The 21,946-nt window shown below is 50.9% G+C and overlaps 1 protein-coding gene across 1 annotated transcript in view; it reads left to right on the top strand.

The window, feature by feature from the left end:
* The window catches only part of GALNT2 (polypeptide N-acetylgalactosaminyltransferase 2), a 184,097-nt gene that overhangs the window by 110,496 nt on the left and 51,655 nt on the right, over positions 1-21,946 (top strand). Inside the window, exon 3 of the mRNA XM_082854726.1 lies at positions 9,008-9,161. Within this exon, the coding sequence (XP_082710852.1) occupies positions 9,008-9,161 (154 nt within the window). The remainder of the gene's footprint in view (positions 1-9,007; positions 9,162-21,946) is intronic.

Below are 21,946 nucleotides of genomic sequence, written 5' to 3'. Positions count from 1 at the left end.
CATGTGTTTAAGGATTTTTTTATATTAATTGCCAAGTTGTCTTCTGAAGGGCGCCAATCCCTTGCACCATAGCCAACATTAAAAACAAATCTTCCGGGACTTCCCTGGTGGCGCAGTGGTTAAGAATCCGCCTGCTAATGCAGGGAACACGGGTTCGAACCCTGGTCCGGGAAGATCCCACATGCCGCGGAGCAACTAAGCCCGTGCGCCACAACTCCTGAGCCCATGTGCTGCAACTACTGAAGCCCACGTGCCTAGAGCCTGTGCTCTGCAACGAGAAGCCACCGCAATGGGAAGCCCGCGCACCATAACAAAGAGTAGCCCCCGCTCGCCTCAAGTAGAGAAAGCCTGCGCACCAACGAAGACCCAACACAGCCATTAATTAATTTTTAAAAATCCAAAAACCAAGTATTCTGTTGTCCTTCCCCCATTCTAACGAGTAAGAAAGCAAAACCGAGGACTTAGATCAGGTCGGTAGCCGGAAAACGGGTGGAGCTCTTAAAAGAGCATGATTTTGAGCTGGGTTAGTAGAAATATAGCGCCCAAAACAATTCCGGTAGCGTCCAGTGCCCTCCGTGCTGTCACCCACCCCTCCAATATTTCGTTCTGTTCTGGGCACAGGGTGTTCAGAGATGCTCGTAAGTTCAAGTCGGTCCAGATGATGGTGACTCAGATGGGCAGGAGGCTGGAAACAGCATCCAATGAGAGCACTTAAAATAAAATGGATGTTTTTACGGCGGGCCGATAAGGGCAAAGTGGGATCGTGATGCCCAAATATTTGAAAAGGTGCCACAGAAGACGGGCTCATCATTTTCCTTTTATTTGAGACTGGAGAGTGGAAGTTGCAGGGAAGCAGCATTGCTGTAGAAGGGAACCAAGGCCGGCCGCTCCAGCTGGCTTCATGTGAGGGGTTTAGTGGGGAGATTTTCACACGTGCATCCCTGGGGCCTTCTGCCTCCAGCGTTCAAGAGAGGCCCCAGGCCCTCCATCCAGACTGCACTGGGCCGGGGTGGGGCGGGGGGGCGGGTGCGCTGGGGAAGGAGTGGGACCTGCATTGTGAGGCTCTTTGGTGCTTGGTTGCAGTCCCACCCACTTCAGAGTGAGTTGTCATCCGCAGTGGGAGGAACACGGCTTTGGGAAGAGAGAGACCTGGGTTTGACTTGTGGTTCCATCTTTTTTTTTTTTTAATATTTATTTGGCTGCACCGGGTCTTAGTTGTGGCACACGGGATCTTCGTTGCCATGTGAGGGATGTTTTTAGTTGAGGCTCTCAGCTGCGGCATGTGGGATCTAGTTCCCTGACCAGGGATTGAACCCAGGTCCCCTGCGTTGGGAGTGCGGAGTCTTAACCACTGGACCACAAGGGAAGTCCCATGGTTCCATCATTTTAGTTTAACTTCCAAGTCTCACTTGCCCAGTTAGTACAATGGAAACAGTAGTGGTCACATGTACTTTGCAGGGTGATGCTGTACTGCATTCGGTCTGTATGCAGCGCCTGTCCTGTGGGCGCTGGTTAGCGACGCCCTCTTTCTGTCCTCCTGCCTTTCAAGTATCAGCCCCAATTCTGCGTAGTAGGTTCACTTTGATATTTTTATTAATATTTGGGATGAAAAACCATGTACAACAAACTAAATTTATTGTGTTTAGACACTACCACACATAGAGGCAGAGAGAGGAGTTTCTATTTAAAATTTGGAAAAGAAGTATGTATAGGAAGATTCCGTGATTTCAAGGCAGGTGTAGATCTCATAATGCAAATCAGACTCTTTCATGGTGGGTTTTAGTTATTTTGACAGCACAAAGAATTTTAAATAAGTTGAGTATGTACCCTATAGCGTCTGATTTTTTTTCTTATATTTCTTCTAACTAGCTTTTAATCACTCCTTTGAATTTTCTATTTTTTCATCCTTAAAAATGAGTTGTGTAGGATCCCTTATTTCAGGAGACAGTTTCTCACAGGTGAACAAGCCTGTCACACCAGCTATCCAGTGACAAATAATAAAGTATTATTTACATATCTTTGTTACTGAAATGGATATATTTGTCTGTAATCCCGGCCTCGCCCTGGTCTTCTCTGTTTTGGTGTAGCATTATGACCTTCTAGAGGAAGAATATGAGGAATTTTTTTCCTTTGAAGCATAGTAAAATTACATTCAATCTGAGATCAGCTGAGAGGCTCCACTAAATCGGAGAGCTTTGTCCTATGATTTAGAATTCATTCTCTTTCCCTCCTCAGCCCCTTTCCCGGAAGAGGCTCACTGTTTCACACAGGCTAGCTTTCAGTTTGTTCAAGCCGTCCTTCCCGGGGAGGACTTGAGTGAAGGTCTGCAGCCTGGCCGTGCTGCCCCGTCCCCTGGCTGGAGGGACCCCAACATCGGGGCCCTCCCTGCCCCTCGTGCACCTGTGGGTGTGGACAACAAGGCTGCCCTCGGCGGGTGTGTCAGCAGAGGGTCCTGGTCCCCCAAAGGACGGTCACACCTGAGCGGTCTCTAATCTGAAGACCACGTGTGTCTTGGTGTTGCCATATGTTCTGTGGGGTTAATCCTCTGAACGTTCATTTTCATAGATTTACATCATTGTTTCTTTAAATACGAGGTTTAGTAAAAATGAAAATTTTAAGAAAGAGACGATGGTGTTTGGAAATGTTTAAACTTATTTTAAAGTTAATTGAACAAGTCATCCAAAGACAAGCAGTTTCTTGAATATAAAAGCGTCTTTTCTAAGAGGTAATTGGAGGATTGGGTGCTAGGAGCCTAGAATGAGCTTTCCCATGGCAGTGATGTCCGGAGTGGCACCTAGGACCCTGCGTGAGCCAGCCTTGCCCTGAACCCACAGGGCACAGAGCTGGGGCCCCCCGACCTCTGCGCCCTGTGCAGGCTCCATGGACCATGCGTGGTTGTGATTCCCGGCTGGCCTCTGCTCCAGGGATGCTGTGCTGTTCTGCAGTCTGGTTAAGAGGGGCAGAAGGGGAAATCCCAAAACTCCACTAAGAAGAAAAAGATTCTGGAAAGACAGATGTAACTCAAGGCCTGGTGGGTGGATAAGGGGAGAGAGAAGAGACTCTGGGTTCCAGAAAGTAAGTGCAAAGGCTTGTGAGGGATAGCAGGGGTGACAGAGGAAGAATGTTAGTGGCCAAGTAAGTCGGAGATGGGAAAGGAAGAAAAGAAGAATTGCTGGGCCAGGGAGCTGCGGGTGGTGAGGGCGGGGCGGCCAGTGGACAGGTGTGTGTCCCGTGGAGGCGACCACGGCAGGAGTGGCAGGAAGCCGTCTTCCCAGCCCCCACCTTTCTCCTGGTCCTGGCGCTTTTCTCCCAGAGGCAGCTACCCCAGGCCCCGGCTTCTCCCTGCCTCTGGACACCGCGCCCTGTCCTGCTGCCCACCTGGACGGCTCGAGGCCGCTGGGTGAGGAGCTCCCATCAGAGACCAGATGAGCAGAAGAGGAGGCCAGAGTGACCGCGGGGCCCTGGGTCTCTGGGTGCGTCCACAGAACTATCGGAGGCTGTATGGGATGCCGAGGTTGGACGTGGGCTTTGCAGGGTGTGGTTTTAAACAGTCATTAAACGTGTGCTGTGCGGCTCCGGAGAAGCAGAGAACTGGGGGTGGTTGGTCCCCGAGCAGGTGACCGTGCAGGGGAGGTGCTTGGGGCCAGCAGGGGGGGGCAGGGGGTGGGGTGACAGGCTGAGTCGTCGTCCAGCCAGCTCCACCCCCACCCCACCCCCGCCCCCTCGCCCGGCAGGAGGCAGAGGAAGCCGAGCTGATCTCCGGCCTCTCCATCTAGACCTTGATGTCCAGACTGGAAAGCCTACAGCGATTCTGTTAGGAGAATATTGAAGGCTGAGCGGCTGAAGAGACCTCAGATGCTTTAAATGAATGCGTCTCCGAGTCCAGACCGTAAACAGACAGGGCACGTGGTTCCTGGGGACCGCTGAGCGGGTGAGGTGCCGGCAGAGCAGGGCAAGCAGCAGTTAGAGGTGAGCCGCGGCAGGATTTTGAGTTAGTTATTAGATGGAGGAGTGGTGAACCCTGTGAGACCCTGCGACAATAGGTGTGTGAGGATGGAGCAGCGTGTGAGGAAGGCCCTGGGGAGGGGCTGCAGCTGGGGGTGCCAGGGAGGCTTCCTGGAGGAGGTGGCCGCCCTGGGAGGCTGCTGGCAGCTGGCACAGCGGAGTAAGTGCGTTAAAACCAAACAGCCCTGGGCTTCCCTGGTGGTGCGGTGGTTGAGAGTCCGCCTGCCGATGCGGGGGACACGGGTTCGTGCCCCAGTCCGGGAGGATCCTTCATGCCGTGGAGCGGCTGGCCCCGTGAGCCATGGCCGCTGAGCCTGCGCGTCCGGAGCCTATGCTCCGCAACGGGAGAGGCCACAGCAGTGAGAGGCCCGCGTACTGCAAAAATAACCCCAAAAAACAAAAACCAAACAGCCCTGCCTTCTAGTGTCGCAGTTTCGCCTGGGCTCTGCGTGGATGGTGGGTCAGGGAGGGTTTAGTAAGAGCTCACAGGCCTTACCCCGTGGAGGGCCGAGGGGCGAGGCTGGCCAGAATGGTGATCAGATCTCTGTCATTAACGTTCACAGAGCCAGAGGTCCTGTCCCTGGGGCCCGGGTTCTGCGGTGGCTCCTGGCTGAGGGGACGGGAGGCCGGCTTGAGAGGGCGCCATTTAGAAAAAGCCTGTAAACCAGTGGAAGGAGGTCTAGGGCCCACGTCCAGCGCGTTCGAGAACAGTCCTCAGGTGTGGGTATCAGCAGCGGGAGACCACGTGTGGGAGCCGGGACTTCTTCCGAGAGATGCGCTTCCCCACGATAAGCCCGGGCCGCGGGCAAAGCAGGAGGCTGGTCCTTGCCCGTCAGGAGCCCCTTCCTGACCCTGGGAGAAATGGAGCCACAGGGCCATCAGGGGACGATCTTGGCCTCGAAGGGTGGTTGGCAGGGGGGACTTGGGCGGCCACGGGTGTCTGTGGAAGGGGCTGGGAGGCTGCCTTAGGGCTGTCAGTGGGGCGGGGGGTGTCAGCCTGACGGAACCATCAGGAAGCCTCACCTTCGTACAGTACAGAACCAGAGGTGTCAACACTCAGGGTCACACAGTCCCTCTTTCAGCTTCACAGACCACGTCTAGGAAGGCCTGTCTTCGGGAAATGAATCTCCTCGCAAAGACCTTCAGAGCCTAGTGTAAGAGGCGAGCGGTTTCCACGGCCCTTCTCGGGGTGAAGGTCCCTTCCTCCCCTCCTGTTGTTTCAGCGCCTGTTCTCTTTTCCTGTCGTCTCGGTGATGAAGCTGGCTTCTGTCTTCTCATGAGAAGTTTCGTATCTGGGGGGTATTTTCCATCCACTGCTTCTGCTTAGCCAAGTCCATTTTCACTAGATTTTCGTATATTTTTTGGAAACTCTTATTCTAATGCTCTTTCTAAGATTTTAAAGAGGTGATAAAAATACAAGATGTTTTATAAGTGTCGTTTTTAAAAAAGTCACTATATTCAGACGCGGGGTCTACAGTTCGATGGTTCTCTCCAGCCTCTGACTTGCTGCCCCCCTCCCTGCCTGGGGCCGGGCCCAGGCATATGTCCCCTCTGAGAACCCTGCTCTCGCTGCCTTTTCCTGGCTGTGCTCCAGCCCTAGCAAGTCTGTGTAATACAGAAACAACTGAGATCTATAATGGTTCTTTAGCCCGGTGGGTCTGACCCATTATTAGACTGTGGAGCCAGTTTTATGAGTCACACCCACATAAAACAATAGAATATTATGTGTTCACATGTAGCGAGGGGAAAACCTTCGTTTCAGCTGTGTGTGCGTTTACAGCATGACGTCCGGGCCACGATGTGAGATGTATGTCATAGTCGAACATTTTTGAAAGTCCCTGCTGCGCTCTAACATCTCACTAAGCTATAAAGTCATTTATAATCTGTCTCCAGTAAAATGGTGTGTGCCTTGGGAAATTAACTGTCACCGGGTCAGGCAGGGCCCCCAGGAGTGCTATAGAGGATGTCATGTCAGAGGGCAGGGGTCACTGTGGGGTGCCTCTGCTGGGGGGGTGCGTCACACCCTCTTTGGAGGTTGAAGGAAGATGTGTCTCTGTGAAGTCACAGAGGGCTTCTTCCCCACTGCATTGCTGGCTGCTGAGCTCTCAGCTCAGATGCTCCTTCCCCAGGAGGCTCTCCCCTCCCGGCACCCCCTGTCCGTCCAGACCGGGCTCCTCTGTTAGGTGCTTCCGTAGAACTGCAGCCCTCGCCACCCAAGCACTCAGCTCAAGCTTCAGCGGCACAGCTGTTGCCATGGCCACTATCTTCTTGTCTGTTGCAGCCCCCGCAGCCCCCCAGAGCGTGGCCGCCACAGGTGGGCATCAGCTCTGCGCTCGCTGTTGCACCCGCGGGAGCCAATGAGACACCTAGCATGTAGTCGACACTTAGTACACAGCAATGGCTTGGGGCCGAGGCAGGGAAAGCCCCAGCCCCAGAGCGGACGGACATGAGGCATCCATGAAACCCCGTGCTGCCTTATTGCAGAAAGGGGTCGGGGTCTGATGGCACAAGGAGATTGAAGGTCCAGGAGCTCGGCAGAGGCCTTACCCCCCACCCCCCCACACAGACGCGCTGCGACCAGCCCTCTTCCTGCTGACCCCAGTTCTCCACGCGAGAAGCAGAACTAGAGACGAGCGTCTCTTGGGTGACGGTCCTTCCTCTGGCCTTGGATGGGGCGACGTAGTTCCAAGCTCTTTGTGGCAGTGAAGAGTCTTCAGGCCATTAAACAAATCCGCGGGAGCCGCTCATTTGGATTCTGTGGTCGGCGCAGCTGGGGTGGATTCTGGCCGAGGCTCCTGCTTCACGTAGCCTTGAGGGGTGAGGTCACGCAGTGAGAAGGGTTTGGTGGGCTGAGCACAGGGTGAAGGCAGAGAGGTGGGGAGAGTGGATGATCCATAGGTATCTCTAGGGCTGTCAGCGTGGAAAACGTGTGCTGGAAACATTTCATCTTAGATGGAAGAGAATGCAGTGAGCGGGCCAGCTCCCGTAGCCAGACATTTATCAGGGGCACAGGATCACCCCGGAGCCTGGGAGCTCGTGGGTTTTGGAATTGCTTTCCTATTTGAGAGGCTGGACCTTTGTGACCCTGAGCATCATTTCCATGGCAACCAGCTGTGATGAGATGGGGGTTTTGACCTCGCAGGACAGTTGTAACAAGAAAGCGGATGGGCTTTGAGATAGAAAGTTTCCTTACGACCTGGTGACTTGGATCTCAGTTTCCTCATCTCTGAAATAGAGAAAGGAACATGGCATTCTTTTGATGGTGTGCGGAGGGACCTTTGTTGGGCAAGCACGCCTGTAGGTACACACGCTAGTGTCATGACTCACTGTTGATCTTAAGCAAACGCCCCGCATTTGACGCGCGCGCTGCAGAAGGGGCCCTGCCCCACCCTGGGGCCTTGGTGCTGCGGCTCCTGGGCTCCCGTGCTCTTCCCCAGGGCTACAGGGCCACCCTCCCTCATGAGGGCATCTCTCAGTCAGACCAACCCTTGCAGAACAGCAGCCCCCAGCTGCCCGCCCCTTGGCCTCCTGTTTCTCTGTTTCGTCACGGCACTGTGACCACTAGAGCATTACCACTTCAAGGGGACAGGGGTTGTTCTTACTGTTTTTCTTTCCCTTTCTTTTTTTTTTTATTTTTTAATTTGGTTTGAGTTTGCACATCTACTGAATTGGCATATTAAATCCTCATGAAAAATCTTTTTTCATTTTATGTATTTATTTATTTTTAGGAAACTTCAGTTTCAAAGAATGAATAACTTGCCCAAGGTCATAGAGGTAGCAAGTGATAAACAGATTTCAACCCGGGGTGGGGCAGATGGACAGTTAAGTCCCAGCTCTGTTTGGTCTCGAGTCGCTCTTTCCTCCCACTGTTCTCCCTCTGAGTATCGGTGCATTTGCTCGTCTCTTTGCCTTCTCACGCCCGGGCTTGTCCAGGCTCACCCCACCGCGCAGTGCCCTTCCCTCCAGATCCCAGGCTACACCAGCACTGCCCCTACCCAACCCTGGCACAAACTTCCCGGCCAGTGCGTGTTCTTGGAGAACCCTGTGCTGGGTCCTGGAGCCGCAACAGCTAATCCAGGCGGTGGAGTCAAGGTAACGTATGTGTGGCCAGCCCAGACTACCTCGGTGTCCGTCCCCTCCTGCTGAGGACATGAGTGTGATCAGGGTGAGCGTGCCAGGGTGTGAGCATTCCAGGCCATGTGTGTCCGAGGACATTGAGTGTGCAAGGATGTGACCATGCAGGATATGTGTGCCAGGGTGTGAATGTGATCAGGGTGAGCGTGCCAGGGTGTGAGCATTCCAGGGCATGTGTGTCCCAGGACATGAGTGTACAAGGATGTGACCGTGTAGGGGGTGTGTGCCAGGGCGTGAGTGTGTCAGGGTGTGAATGTGCTAAGATGTGAGGCTGCCAGGGCGTGTGTGTCCCAGGACGTCAGTGTGCCAGAGTGTGAGTGTGCCAGAAAAGGCTTCACGTACCATTTCATGGGGTCGATGTGGCAGCGGCTGCAGGAAGTACCTCTGAGGAGGTCTCTCCGGGGTTGTTTTGGTGTCCTGTTCTTTGGGGGTGTTATTTTTGTGTAAACACTTATTTTGTGCCGCCTGATGTCACACGATGGGGTGCCTTACTTTCATTTGTTCAGGATCTTTGTCACCGTGTCTGAGGTGCTTTTTGGCATTACTGTAATCCCTGGAAAGGTGGGACAAGCAGAGCGTATCTCCTTTTGTACGGAGTGTCAATGATGCCATTCTCAGGGATACTTTGACTGGTGTAGAATTCTGTTCAGGGACAAATACTCGAAGTCTTGGTTTTAACTTTCACGCTGCAAACTGTTGCCAGTTTACAGGCATGATGCTGCCTGCTCTCAGGTGGGTTGCTGGTTAGAACTGCCAGCAGCGGCAGCCCTGGCGCTGTTCCTTGAAGTCGCACTGACGCGTGGCCTTGGGGCCGAGCGCTTTGCTCCCTCGTGCCCTCGTCCCACACCCTGTGCTCTGCTCCTTGCAGGGAAAGTGCGATGGCGGGACTTTAACCAGGAGGCTTACGTTGGCGGGACGATGGTCCGCTCCGGGCAGGACCCCTATGCCCGCAACAAGTTCAACCAAGTGGAGAGCGATAAGCTGCAGATGGACAGAGCCGTCCCCGACACCAGGCATGACCAGTAAGTGTCAGCCCGCGGCCGGGCGCCACCCTGGCCACTTCCTACCTCACAGTGAGTAGCTTCCCCCGGGATGCTCCTTTTTTCTGTTGCTCTGCAAAACAGCGTGTGCCGTGTCTTTATGGGGCCAGAAAACTAGGAAAATTCTGAGGCACATGGTAAAGGAACTTCACCCGCGGGATGTGAAAGGGCTCCTTGGGGCCAGGTTCCAGTCCTCACGACGCGCCCGGCATGTCCAGAGGCCGCAGGCTGCTGGTCAGAGCATGAGAGTCACCGAGGGAAAGTGGTGTGACTGCCCTCCTCTGTACTGGTTCCTCGTTGTTTTTAAAATCCATTCACAAAATAGTTTTGCATCGTTCACAAGCTCAACGGGAGGAAGTGCTAAAGTTTTGCTTACTGGGAAGCTTTCGTTGGGAATGTTCTAGAGACCAGAAAGGGGAAAGAAACGGCCCCGCAGGGTCGATGTTAAACTAAGCAGAACTCAGAGGCGGGGGCCTGGGGCCACCTCCCCACTTCGAGTGCTGGGGCTGGTGGGATGCTCTGCTCTGCGTCCTTCCCTAGATTCCTCGGGGACCTGGGGGTTCTCGGGCCTGCAGACGCTCAAATGTGCATCTGTCACCACTGACTAGGAAAGTGATAGCATGACCCTCACTGCCGCTCTGTACCTCTGAACCTTGCTGGTAACGATCTTTGATTGGGAGGCTGCCCACAGTGGGGTCCTTGGACGGTTAGTCTTGTCGTATTAAAAAATAAGGAGCCGCATTTGGAGGACAGCTGTTGCCCTGGGTGCCGCTAGGCCTTCCTGCTCACCTGGCTACTTGTAGAGCCCTTCGTCCATCACATAAAGGTACGTGGATGCCACGTCCACCGCAACTGAGACGCTGCACTCGGGTCCCAGGATTCCAGCCAGAGAAGCCTCCCCTGCTCTGGCGGATGGGGAGGTGACGGGGTGGCAGGAGGTGAGGGGGCAGCACTGCCCTTGGACAGTCTGCTCCAGTCCAGCGTGTTCAGGGCACCCGGGTGACGGGAGTCCAGGTGAGTCCTGAGCTGGAGGCATCTGGGCAGGAGGCCAGCGACTGGGCTGTGACAGGCAGCCCTGGTCCCCCAGAGGGTCAGCCGGGTCCCATTTCTCTGGGTGTGAGTTCCCGGGAATGAGGGGCAGGTGAGCTGAAGAGAGACAAGAGCGACCAAGCTCCCCGTGAACACGTGTTGACGCTTGGCTTTGTTTTCTAAGTTAAATAGCACGCCTTGAAAGAGGATTTTCCTCTTGTGCTTTCAGAGGAACTTTGTAACCGTGTGAGCACCACCTAACCACACAGGCGCTCTCTGCTTGCCCTTACCAAGCTTTTGGGGGGTTGTAGTCAGCTCTGTGTGCCCAGAGCAGCTCACAGGTGTGTGGAATTACAGTTCTTTCAGACTCAGGATGTGTGTGTGTGCGTGTGTGTGTGTGATATAATAGGTGAAACATATGATTGATATATAAACATATATATTGCACATGGTACTAAGAATCTCATCATTTTTCTGAATCCAGCCCAGAAGATTGTCTTTGCTTAATATTCCCTGTAACCCATTAATTTATATTTAAGGCAGCTTTGCTCGGCCCCTGTGCCAGGCTGCTGCTTCAAGTCAGCCCGGGTAACTGGTAAACACCCATGTGGAATAGGGGTTGCTGAGCAGGGGTCCAGGGACCGCGCGGGCTCCGGGAGAGTCCTGAAGCCGCCTGCACGTCACGGGAGGGTCCCAGACCCACGCGTACCCGCCACCCTCATCCCCAGGCTCGTGGGCCCACCGCAGCCAACCTGTGCCAGCCGCTCCCCACAGCTCATGGACGGGACACGAAGGTTGTCCTTGCTGCACAGAGAGCAATGTCCATAACTTGCCTGGTGGTGACGAGCAATGGCTGAAGGCCACAAAGGGCCAGCGCAGCTTTTCAGAGGGGCTTGGCCTAAACTCAGGAGCGGGTTCAGGTTCTAGCAGAATCTAGCTCAAAAATCGTGCCTGGGGCTTCCCTGGTGGCGCAGTGGCTGAGGGTCCGCCTGCCAATGCAGGGGACACAGGTTCGTGCCTCGATCCGGGAGGATCCCACATGCCGCGGAGCGGCTGGGCCCGTGAGCCATGGCCGCTGAGCCTGCGCGTCCGGAGCCTGTGCTCCGCAACGGGAGAGGCCACAACAGTGAGAGGCCTGTGTACCGCAAAAACAAACAAACAAACAAACAAAAATCGAACCTGGCCACTGGAATTGACCTCTTTGAATTACATCTCCGTGAGATGGTGTGGGTTTCACCTCACTGGTTTAAGAGCTGTTTTCCTGCTGTGACCTTCCCTCAGAGCTGAGACAAAAGGGTGTCCTTTCTGATGGCTCATCAACGTGTGGGCCGGGGTTCTGTCTCCACTGCAAGTCCCTTAAGTGTCCTCAAAACTATATATATATATATATTTTTTTTCAGTTTTTGAAATACGAGTTTGTCCAAACAGATGTTTGAATATTCATCCCGCAGTGGGCTGTGTTTTACGTGGCTTTAATTTTAGTTCCAGCTACTGTGTCACGTTCATTTGCATGTGTGAAAGTAGCAGCTGGGATGCCTTCCACGTTTTTTGGGTTTGGGCTAAATTAAAATCTCCCCAAAGTCAATTTGATGCCTGGAACTGAGGCCATGTCTGTCTTCAAAGTATCAGCTTTAGAACAACCAATATTATTGACTGTCAGGTTCAGGAGATCAAGTTACTGCTCTGTATCCATCCCGTCTCCTTCCATATCTAACAGAGGGCTGTTAAAGTGTGTGACCTTCCTATATAAATACAGTAGTTTTTGGCTCTGCAGTATCTCTCTTTCTATAGGCCGATGGACATGCTTGCCCAGTAGAGTTCAGTCTTCACTTGTGATAAATCTGACAGCAGTGCAGGTGGAGGTTAATTAGGAACAAGGGATTTGGAGTCATACAGACCTCGGTCGCACTCGGGACTCTCCAGTTCCTGATCCTGCGGCCTTTGTCTTTCCTGAGACGCTATAACATGATGACGTCTGGTCTGGCTACCGTGAGGGTTGAAGAAATGTCCCCAAGGGCTGTCTCCTCCCCCCCTGAGATTTTGTTCCAGACCCTCCCTTGATCCCCTGCCCTAGGAGTGAGGCCCCGGCCCCAGCACCTCCCTGCCTGATTCTTCTCCACGGCCCTCATCGCCGCCCACACACCATGTGCCTCACCTGTTTGCTTGGCCATTTGAATGCACTCACTAGAGCAGCGGGCTGCATCCGGGCTTGTTACTCGGCCCCTCCCGGCACTTGGTAAACTCAGTATTTGTTGGGTGAATTGCCTGGCCCAGTGGCCAGTGTATGGTGAGTGCCCTGTGAATCACTAATAATATGAAGAGTCATAAAGGAACAAAGGCGGATGGAAGGGAGATTTCTAAGCAGTAAGGGAGGTCAGAGGAACCCCCAAGGTGAGTCTTCCGTGTCGGGTTCTCCCAGGACTGGAAAGTGACACGGTTACTTACAGCCTACCCCTTCTTCACTGTCTTCCGGGGTAGATCCCAGGAATCAGGGTCAGAGCCTTGCAGACAAACAGACAAAAACCCCATACTTTGGGGTTACGCTTTAGTTACCTTTTTTTAAGTATATAACAAAGAATGTGCCAAGAAAAAATATTTACGTGAAGGAGGAAGCATAGAAAAGCCTTCTGTGAGTGAAATACTTGATATGACCTACAGGAATTCTTAGAGTCTCTTAGAAATTAGAAAGACGGTAGCCCACCCTAGTCTTGAAAGTACAGTTGAGAAGTCAAAAAAAAAAAGAAAAAAAAAAGATTTTCTACCTCATTTAATGTTATTTGAAATTTCAAATAAATTATCAAGACTTAAAAGCAAATTAAACCAATGGGAGTTTAGAAGGTGCCTTTTCAGACAGCTTGTCTCTCCCCGCCTCACCTTTGGAAGCTGTTGTTACTGTCCTGGCAAAAGGTAATGGGACTCAGCATCGAAGGTGGGAGTCGGTCACACCTGGGCGTATTCTGAAGGCAGGGCCAACAGGATGGGCTGATGGGTAGACAAGGAAGGTGGCTCGGAGCGAGGCCCCTCGTGAGACGGAGGAGCTGTGGGCGAGCAGGTCTAGGGGACACGTCAGAGGGTGAAATCCAGACACGTTAAGTCCAAGGTGCATTGAGCATCTAAGGTGGGCAGACCTGCTGTGTAGGTGTTTGGAAATGTGTCAGGAGAAAGGTCTTAGTGGGGACGTGAGTTTGGGAATGCTCAGTGCACAGGTGGTACTTAAAGCCATGATGTGGGGCATCATCCCCCAGGCAATGAAGAGAGACAGGGAGGAGAGCGGCCCAGGACCAGCTCTGGATGCTCCAACACTGAGAGTGCATTTAAAGCCCAGGCTGACCTGGAGTCCAGTCCAACACTGCAGGGGCTCCGACCTCACGCGGTGCCGAGGCCCCGGCAGAGATGCTGTGCTGCCTTTTTAGAGCAGAGCTGTCGTGAGGGGAGGGTCGTCTCCCTGCTGAAGCCTTTCCAGAATCTGGCTCAGAAGGGTTTTGTGTTGTGTTGTGTTTTCTGGTGTTCTGTTTGTCCAGAGTTGCGTCTGATGGGGAGGTGAAGCGTAGAAGTGGGGCGGAGCCCGGGGGGTTTATGGAACGTCGTTCTGTCTGCCGGGGAGAGCTCGCGCTGGTTTACTTTAAAATTGTTTATGTAAATAAAATCGAATAAACCCTTGGGGGAGAAACATTATCTTGTTTTCTTCTCTTCCCCGTCAGCCAGCACTGTTCGTTTTCATTTACTTACGTATTAAGTCCCTTAAAAATGAGAACCACTTGGTCAAGAAACAGATTTCCTTCGGCTTTCAAAAGTTAAATCGTTAGAGAGTTCCATCTTTTCCCTTTTCTCACGAAATTAAAAATGAAGGGCTTTGAAACATCTTTGTGTCTAAAACTGAAGTACTGCTCCTGAGACCAGAGCTGCCTCAATCACCCACGACCCCACGAGGGTCCTTCTCTGGGAGAGGACTTGGTGCAATTCCCACACCTGGTGGGTTTATCCGGCAGCCTTTCCATCAAGGACATATTGTGTTGACTCAACTTATAAATTGCAGTCATAAGGTTTTGTTTTGTTTCCTTGAAAAGAATCACTAAAGGACTGTGTTTTGACCAGCTTTTTAAATGTCTGGCTTTGATGCCGCCCAAACAGAGATCAGAACTCGTGGGGGGCTGGGTTGTTTTTTCTCTCCTTCTCTTTTGTTTCTTAGAAGATGTCCTCCAACGGGCAGGCCCCTCAGTAATGGGCTGTGCTGCTTGTTCCGGTGGAGCGTCCGGGTGGATGTCGGTTGTCTTAGGAGAGCAGCTTATCAGGATGAAGGGCTGTAAGAGGGATGCCGTCCAGACTCTTCACTGTTACTTGGGAAGAGTAAACATTGTTGAGGCCAAGGGAAAGTTCTCAACGTAAACTCAGCAGCTTGGCGTGAAGCTTTGAAGGCCATTATCGTGAAATTCTGTTTTATTTTTAGGAGAGCAGGTCTGGGGGAGGAAGAGGAAGCCCAGCTCCGAAGGGCGTCTCCGCTTCTTGTCAGCGGGGTGCCGGAGGGGCTCTCATTTCGGGGGCCGAGAGCCTTGTTCGCTCGTTGCATTTTTCTTACGGAAGTCGTGTTTCACGAGCACGCACAACCAAGCCTCCGGCGTGGCCGCTGCGCCACCGGCTCCCCATTCGAGGGGCCAGCCGGGGGCCTGGCGGACCCGCTCCGAGCCCACGGGGCCCCGTGGGCAGGGTCCTGGTGGGCGGGGCTGGCGCTCCGCGGAGCGGGGCCCGCTGCTTGCTCTGGGCTTTGCTGGCCTCGGAGGCATCTTGGCTGTCAGGGCAGTGGGTTGGCTGTGGCGTGACAGCGAGCCTTAAAGGCCTGTTCCACAATGACCACAGCCACGCACTGTCGGACACTGGGTGGTGTCCTGGCCTGCACTCAGCTTTTATGTGCTTTCACTGTATTCAGTCAGCGGAGGCTCCTTCGGAGTCAGCAGGGAGATTCTTCTCTGGGTGACATCGCACGCCAGTCCCCAGAGGCCCCCGACTGCGGAGCCCACGTCCGGGAGGGCAGCTCAGGCAGGGTGGCCCCAGCCTGCTGGGCAGAGGCAGGTGGGATGGCCCGAGGCCCCTGTCCAGGCTCCCCTCTGTGTCGGGAGCCCTTCTCCAGGAGTCCTGGACGTTACTGTCATTGTGCCATGTGCTTTATCCCGGTCCGTACGGCAGGTGGGAGAGCCGGGCCACCGCTGGGGCGTGGGACCACCTGCCTGAGGTCGCACAGGGAGGGGAGGGAAGGAGCGATGGAGCTCTCGGTGGCCAGGTTCCTGCTGACAGTTGTACGTTCTAGACGTAGCGCCTCGCCATCCGCTCTGCACAAGTGTCTTGTCTGCTCCCAGTTTTCAGGCAGGAGTCTTCGGCATGAGGCCCAAAGGCACCCAAAAAGCAAGAAGGCCTGGGTGTTGGTAGCTTGCAGCCAAACTCCTGAGAAATTGTGTTCCCAGCTGACCACATGCGGACAGAATCCCGAGAAATTGAGAAGAACCGAGGCTTTTGTTCCTCTTTTTCCCGCCTCAGGTTCTCCAGGGCAGTGTAATGGCAGAATGTGCTGTTTCCATTCCCCTGGAACGTTCTCGTGCCCTGAGGGAGGTGAGGCTGCTGCCCGTGCGCCATCAGTGTGACCTCCCTGTCCCGGCGTGAGAGGCGGGCAGGTGCAGGAGCCGGTGTGGCCAGGCAGTGGGAGGGGGCCAACTGCAAGGCTCTTTGCTTCACACCTCCCCCCAACTCAGTGCAGGGGCTAACGTGCACCTTATGTGCAAAATTCAGACCAAAACCATGCCATTATTCATCATCTGCCGCTTTGCTTTCTGTTCGTTCAATTGTTTTTATTACTTTTAGTGTTTTTATAAAACCAACTCCAAGTTTTTAGCACCAGACCACTCTTTTTTTCCCTTTATATGTTCTTTTGGGACCGTTTCAGGCCTTGTCTGCATCTCGATTAAAGAATACTCTGGGCATTGAAGGAACATATCTCAGTGTAATAAAAGCTATTTTTGACAAACCCACAGCCAACATAATACTCAACAGTGAAAAGCTGAAAGCCTTCTCGCTAAAATCTGGAACAAGACAAGGATGCCCACTCTCACCACTTCTATTCAACATAATACTGGAAGTCCTAGCCACAGCACTCTGATAAGAAAAAGAAATAAAAGGTATCCAAATTGGAAGGGAAGAGGTAAAATTGTCATTATATGCAGATGACATGATACTATATATAGAAAACCTTAAAGACTCCACACAAAAACCATTAGAACTGATAAACGAATTTAGCAAAGTAGCAGGATACAAGAATTAACATACAGAAGTTGGTTGCATTTCCTTACACTAACAATAAAATATCAGAAAGGGAATGTGTAAAAAAAACAATCCCTTTTAAAGTCACATCTAGAAAAATAAAATACCTAGGAATAAACCTGACCAAGTAGATGAAAGACTTATATTCTGAGAACTACAAAACATTTAATAAAGGAAATTGAAGACGATTCAAAGAAATGGAAAGATATCCCATGCTCTTGGATTGGAAGAATTAACATTGTTAAAATGGCCATACTGCCCAAAGCAATCTACAGGTTTAATGCAGTCCCTATCAAATTACCCATGACATTTTTCACAAAACTAGAACAAATAATCCTAAAATTTATATGGAACAATAAAAGGCCCAGAATTGTCAAAGCAATCCTGAGGAAAAAGAACAAAGCAGGAGGCATAACCCTCCCAGACTTCAGACAATACTACAAAGCTACAGTAATCAAAACAGTGTGGGGCTTCCCTGCTGGTGCAGTGGTTAAGAATCCACCTGCCAATGGAGGGAACACAGGTTCGAGCCCTGGTCCGGGAAGATCCCACATGCTGCGGAGCAGCTAAGCCCATGCACCACAACTACTGAAGCCCGTGCGCCTAGAGCCTGTGCTCCGCAACAAGAGAAGCCACCGCAATGAGAAGCCCACACACTGCAATGAAGAGTAGCCCCTGCTCGCCGCAACTAGAGAAAGCCCGTGCGCAGCAATGAAGATCCAACACAGCCAAAAATAAATAAATTTATAAAAGAAAACAACAGTGTGGTACAAAAGCAGACATGGCTCAGTAGAACAGAATAGAGAGCCCAGAAATAAACCCACACACCTATGGTCAATTTTCAGCAAACAAGACAAGAATATACAATGGGAAAAATACAGTCTCTTCAGCAAGTTGTGTTGGGAAAGCTGGACAGCTGCATGTAAATCAGTGAAGCTAGAACACACCCTCACACCATACACAGAATAAGCTGAAAATGGCTTAACGACTTAAATGTAAGACATGACACACATAAAACTTCTAGAAGAAAACATAAGCAAAACATTCTCTGTTTTCTTAGGTCAGTCTCCCAAGGCAATAAAAACAAAAGCAAAAATAAACAAATGGGACCTAATCAAACTTACAAGCTTCTCTACAGCAAAGGAAACCATAAGCAAAATGAAAAGACAACCTAAAGACCAGGAGAAAATATTTGCAAATGAGGCAACCGACAAGGGCTTAATTTCCAAAATATACAAACAGCTCATGCAACTCAACAACAGAAAAGTAAAAGAACCAATTGAAAAATGGGCAGAAGACCTAAATAGGCATTCCTCAAAGAAGACATACAGATGGCCAACAGGCATATGAAAAGATGCTCAACATCGCTAATTATTAGAGAAATGCAAATCAAAACTACAATGAGGTACCACCTCACACCGGTCAGAATGGTCATCATTAAAAAGTCTACAAATAACAAATGCTGGAGAGGGTGTGGAGAAAAGGGAACCCTCCTCCACTGTTGGTGGGAATGTAAGTTGGTACAGACACTATGGAAAAACAGTATGGAGGTTCCTCAGAAAACTAAAAATAGAGTTGCCATATGATCCAGCAATCCCACTCCTGGGCATATATCTGGATAAAACTATACTTCAAAAAGATACATGCACCCCTATTTCACAGCAGCATCATTCACAACAGCCAAGACATGGAAACAACCTAAGTGTCCATCGACAGATGAATGGATAAAGAAGCTGTGGTATAGACACACACACACACACACACACACACACACACACACACACACACACACTAGAATATTATTCAGCCATAAAAAAGAATGAAATAATGCCATCTGCAGCAACATGGATGGACCTAGAGATTATCGTATTAAGTGAAATAAGTAAGAAAGAGAGAGACAAATACCATATGATATCACTTATATGTGGAATCTAAAATATGATACAAATGAACTTATTTATGAAACAAACAGACTCACAGACGTAGAGACCAGAGCTGTTGTTGCCGGGGGGAGGGGCGTGAGGGAGGGATGGATTGGGAGTTTGGGGTTAGCAGATGCAGACTCTTACATATTGAATGGATAAACAACAAGGTCCTACTGTAGAGCACAGGGAACTATATTCAATATCCTTTGATAAACCATAATGGAAAAGAATATGAAAAGGGATGTATATGTGTGTATAACTGAATCACTTTGCTGTACAGCAGAAACTGACACAACATTGTAAATCAGCTATACTTCATTTGAAAAAAAATTTAAAAAAAGAATGCTCTGGGCCTGGGAGAGAGTCTAAGGCTTCCACAACAGCGATCCAGCTTGTGTCTGTGTTAGCGTCTCTGAAGGGCCCAGCATAGGTCTCTGGAAAGACCGTGAGCAAACATTTGCAAAGCTTCATCCCCGAGTGCCTGTCCACACTTGTGGCCCCGTTTCCTAGCTGTGCCTCCGGGTTAGCACTGGGGCAGAAATGGTCAGATCGCTCTAAACGAGCAATGTAGTCTCGTGTCTTTATCTTTGGTGCCCCTTCCCACCGTCACCCTGGGAACCCGGCGATGACAGGAGCGTCATCTGTGGACCCCAGGAGCTGGCCACGCGGGGGGCAGAAGCAGGGGGGGTGACACCCCGCTCTGCCTTGGGCTTCATGGAGCTCTCTCTAGCCTTTGTAGTTAGACCTGTTGGTGAGTTTCTGTTGTGTTCGTGGGGACTGTGCCCCTTTGTCGTTGTGAAGAGCCCTCTTTATCACTAGTAGCGCTTTTGTCTTGTTCAGCATCAGTGCAGACACACCACCTTGCTTTAATTCAGTGTTTTTGCAACTTCCAGTCGTTTTGTGTCCTTATATATATTTCAAGTGTATCTCCTATAAGTAGCAGATAGTTGGATTTTGGATTTTCATCCCTCTGACAGTCTTGTCTTTTAATTGGAGTTTTTAGTCCTTTCCCGTTTAGCGCAAGTGCTGGTGGGCTGTTGGGGGTTATAACAGTAGCGTCGCTGTCTGGGTTCTATTCGTCCCACGTGTTCCTTGTCCCATCCTTTCATGCTTCCTTTGGATTAAGTATCTCCCCAGCTGTTAGCTTGTTAATTGGAGCCTAATATAAATGAATACTCGTGTTTTCTCCTGGATAATGCACAGACCACTTCCCCTCCTCTCCCTCTTATGCTTTATTGTCATACGGTTTAATTCCCTTTTTATGTGTAAACCCTGCTGGGCATCTTTTATTGTTTTTGCAGTAAACATCCTTTAGATTTCCCCGCACATTGTTATCTCCATTTTGCCTCATTTCTTACCTTTTCATTTTCCCCCCGACACTGTTCCCCCAGTTCTCATCCAACTTGTGTATTTCTCTTAGTGCCAATTTGTTGGCAGTGAATTCTGTCCTTTCATTTGCCTGAAAAAACCTTTTATTTCACTTTCATTTTTGAAGAGCGTTTTCACTGAATAGAGACTTCCAAGTTGACGGTTACTTTCTGCACTCACGCATCGTCATTTACTCGTCTTCTGGCCTCCACTGTCCCTGGAGAAACAGCAACTGTTGGTCTTATTGTTGCTTTTCGAAGGCATCTTGACCTTGTGCTCTAGTTGCCTCGAGGATGCTTAAGCCTGGCTTGAGCCTGGGTGGGGCTTGTGCCTGTTCCCGAATCTGTAGCTTCGCGTCCGTGTCCGTTTTCTTGCGCCCCGTCTTCTCTCCCCACCCTGGATATTTCCACATGTCCTGTGTCCCCCTTTAAACTCTTTCCCGTATTTTTTATCCTTTTTCATTCCCTGAGCTTCAGTCTGGACATAATTCTCTTGGCCTTCCTTCCAGTTCACTAAGTCTTTCCCCTGCTTTGAAAATCTATTCCGCTTTCAACTCCACCGATTGAATTTTAATTTCAGTTACTGTATTTTGTTGTGTATGAACAGATATGGAGATATTTAAAGTCCGTAGCTGATGTTTTCATCCTCCGAAAAGGATCTAGTTTTGCTCTCTGGCAGGCAGTTAAGATAGGGCAGATGGCCTTGATCGAGGCTGGAATTGAGCTGGAATAGAGCTGGGGTTCTGTCTTCTGTGGGAGAGCTGGTGAGCGTCCAGATCTCTGTGCTGCTGGGCAGCAGCCCTTTGGGATCCTCCCTGGAAGTCTGGGCTGTTTATCAGAGGCCCTCTTCCTCGGCGCCCTGACCCCCAGCCCCATGCCTCTGGCAGGAGCCCGGCGTGGCCGCCACCTGCAAAGCCATCGCTTCTCCGGGCTGGTTCAGCCTCTGGGCTCCACACTGCTTGGGGGAGGAGGGTCAGAGAGCGTCTGACTCATTCTTAGGGCTCCTGTTCCTTCCTGGCACCTGGCCCTACAGCCCCAGGCTGCCTTGTTAAATAAACTCCAGTGCCTTCAAATAGATGTTCTGGTGTGTTTCATTAAAAATTTCTAGTTGCTTTCAGCAGGTAGGTTGGTCTACAGCAAGGAACTTGACTATCACTGAGAGCAAGAAAAAAACTGAGTATTTTATTTGGAACTAAATTCAGTAAGAAGTTCACAGGTCATAAATTTTGCCCTGAGCCGCAGTGTCTGTTCCAAATGAGAGTGCATCGAAATAGCAGTGGACTTGAAGTTGGGAAGGGTAGCTTTTGCCAATGGCTCTACCGCTTACTCCCAGACGAAGGTGGAAGTAATCTCTCTAAACCCTGGACTTGTGATCTACGAAACAATGCCTGCCCTGCCCATCTTACACATTGTTCTTAGGCTCAGATGTCTATGAAAGGACTTCATAAACTGCCAATAACGACACAAATCTAGGATGTAATTGTATTGTTGTTGTATGTGCCTAGTGGCATGTGAGTTTGTGAAATCGGCTTTGAGTAGAGAGTGAACCGTTATTCTATTGAGCTTTGCTCCCGACGTGTATGTGGCGTGGAGGGCAGACATTCAGCCTCCCGCGTGTGGCACCTGTTACACTGAGGGGCACCTGGGTCTTCTCACTGCAGCGCGAATTGGGGGGTTTCAGTATTGACCAAAAGCAGTTGGAGAAACACCTTTGAAACAGCAATCCTACCTATTTCACAAGAAATCAAAGCAATTCAAATGGGGTCAGCAGAGTATTGCTTTGTTCTGTGGGTCTGAGCAAACCATCCTGTTTGAGCCACACTTTTAAATGAGTTGCTTCACCATCACCATGGAACCATTAAAAAAAAAATCTTTTGTATATTTTAGGAAATAGCCAAAGCAGTATAAAATGTGTTTCAACCTCGTCAGTCATTTAGGCCCCCATTTCACCTTTTCTGAGACAGTGTGACCTCAGGGATTCCTTTTAACTTTTCTTTTGAGCTTGACAGCAGCAGTGTTGTCAGTGGACGTAGCCACACTCTTACCCCAGAACATCTGCCTGCTCACTCGTGGAACTGACCCGTCCACACGTACTCTGAGGTGGTAGGTGCTAGTGATGGAATCTGCAAGAACCCAGATC

This window comes from Leucopleurus acutus, assembly GCF_964270905.1.
Source record: "Leucopleurus acutus genome assembly, chromosome: 14".
In the NCBI taxonomy this organism is placed as follows: domain Eukaryota; kingdom Metazoa; phylum Chordata; class Mammalia; order Artiodactyla; family Delphinidae; genus Leucopleurus; species Leucopleurus acutus.
Note: the sequence above shows the minus strand (reverse complement) of the source record. Positions and strands in the feature narration are given on the sequence as shown.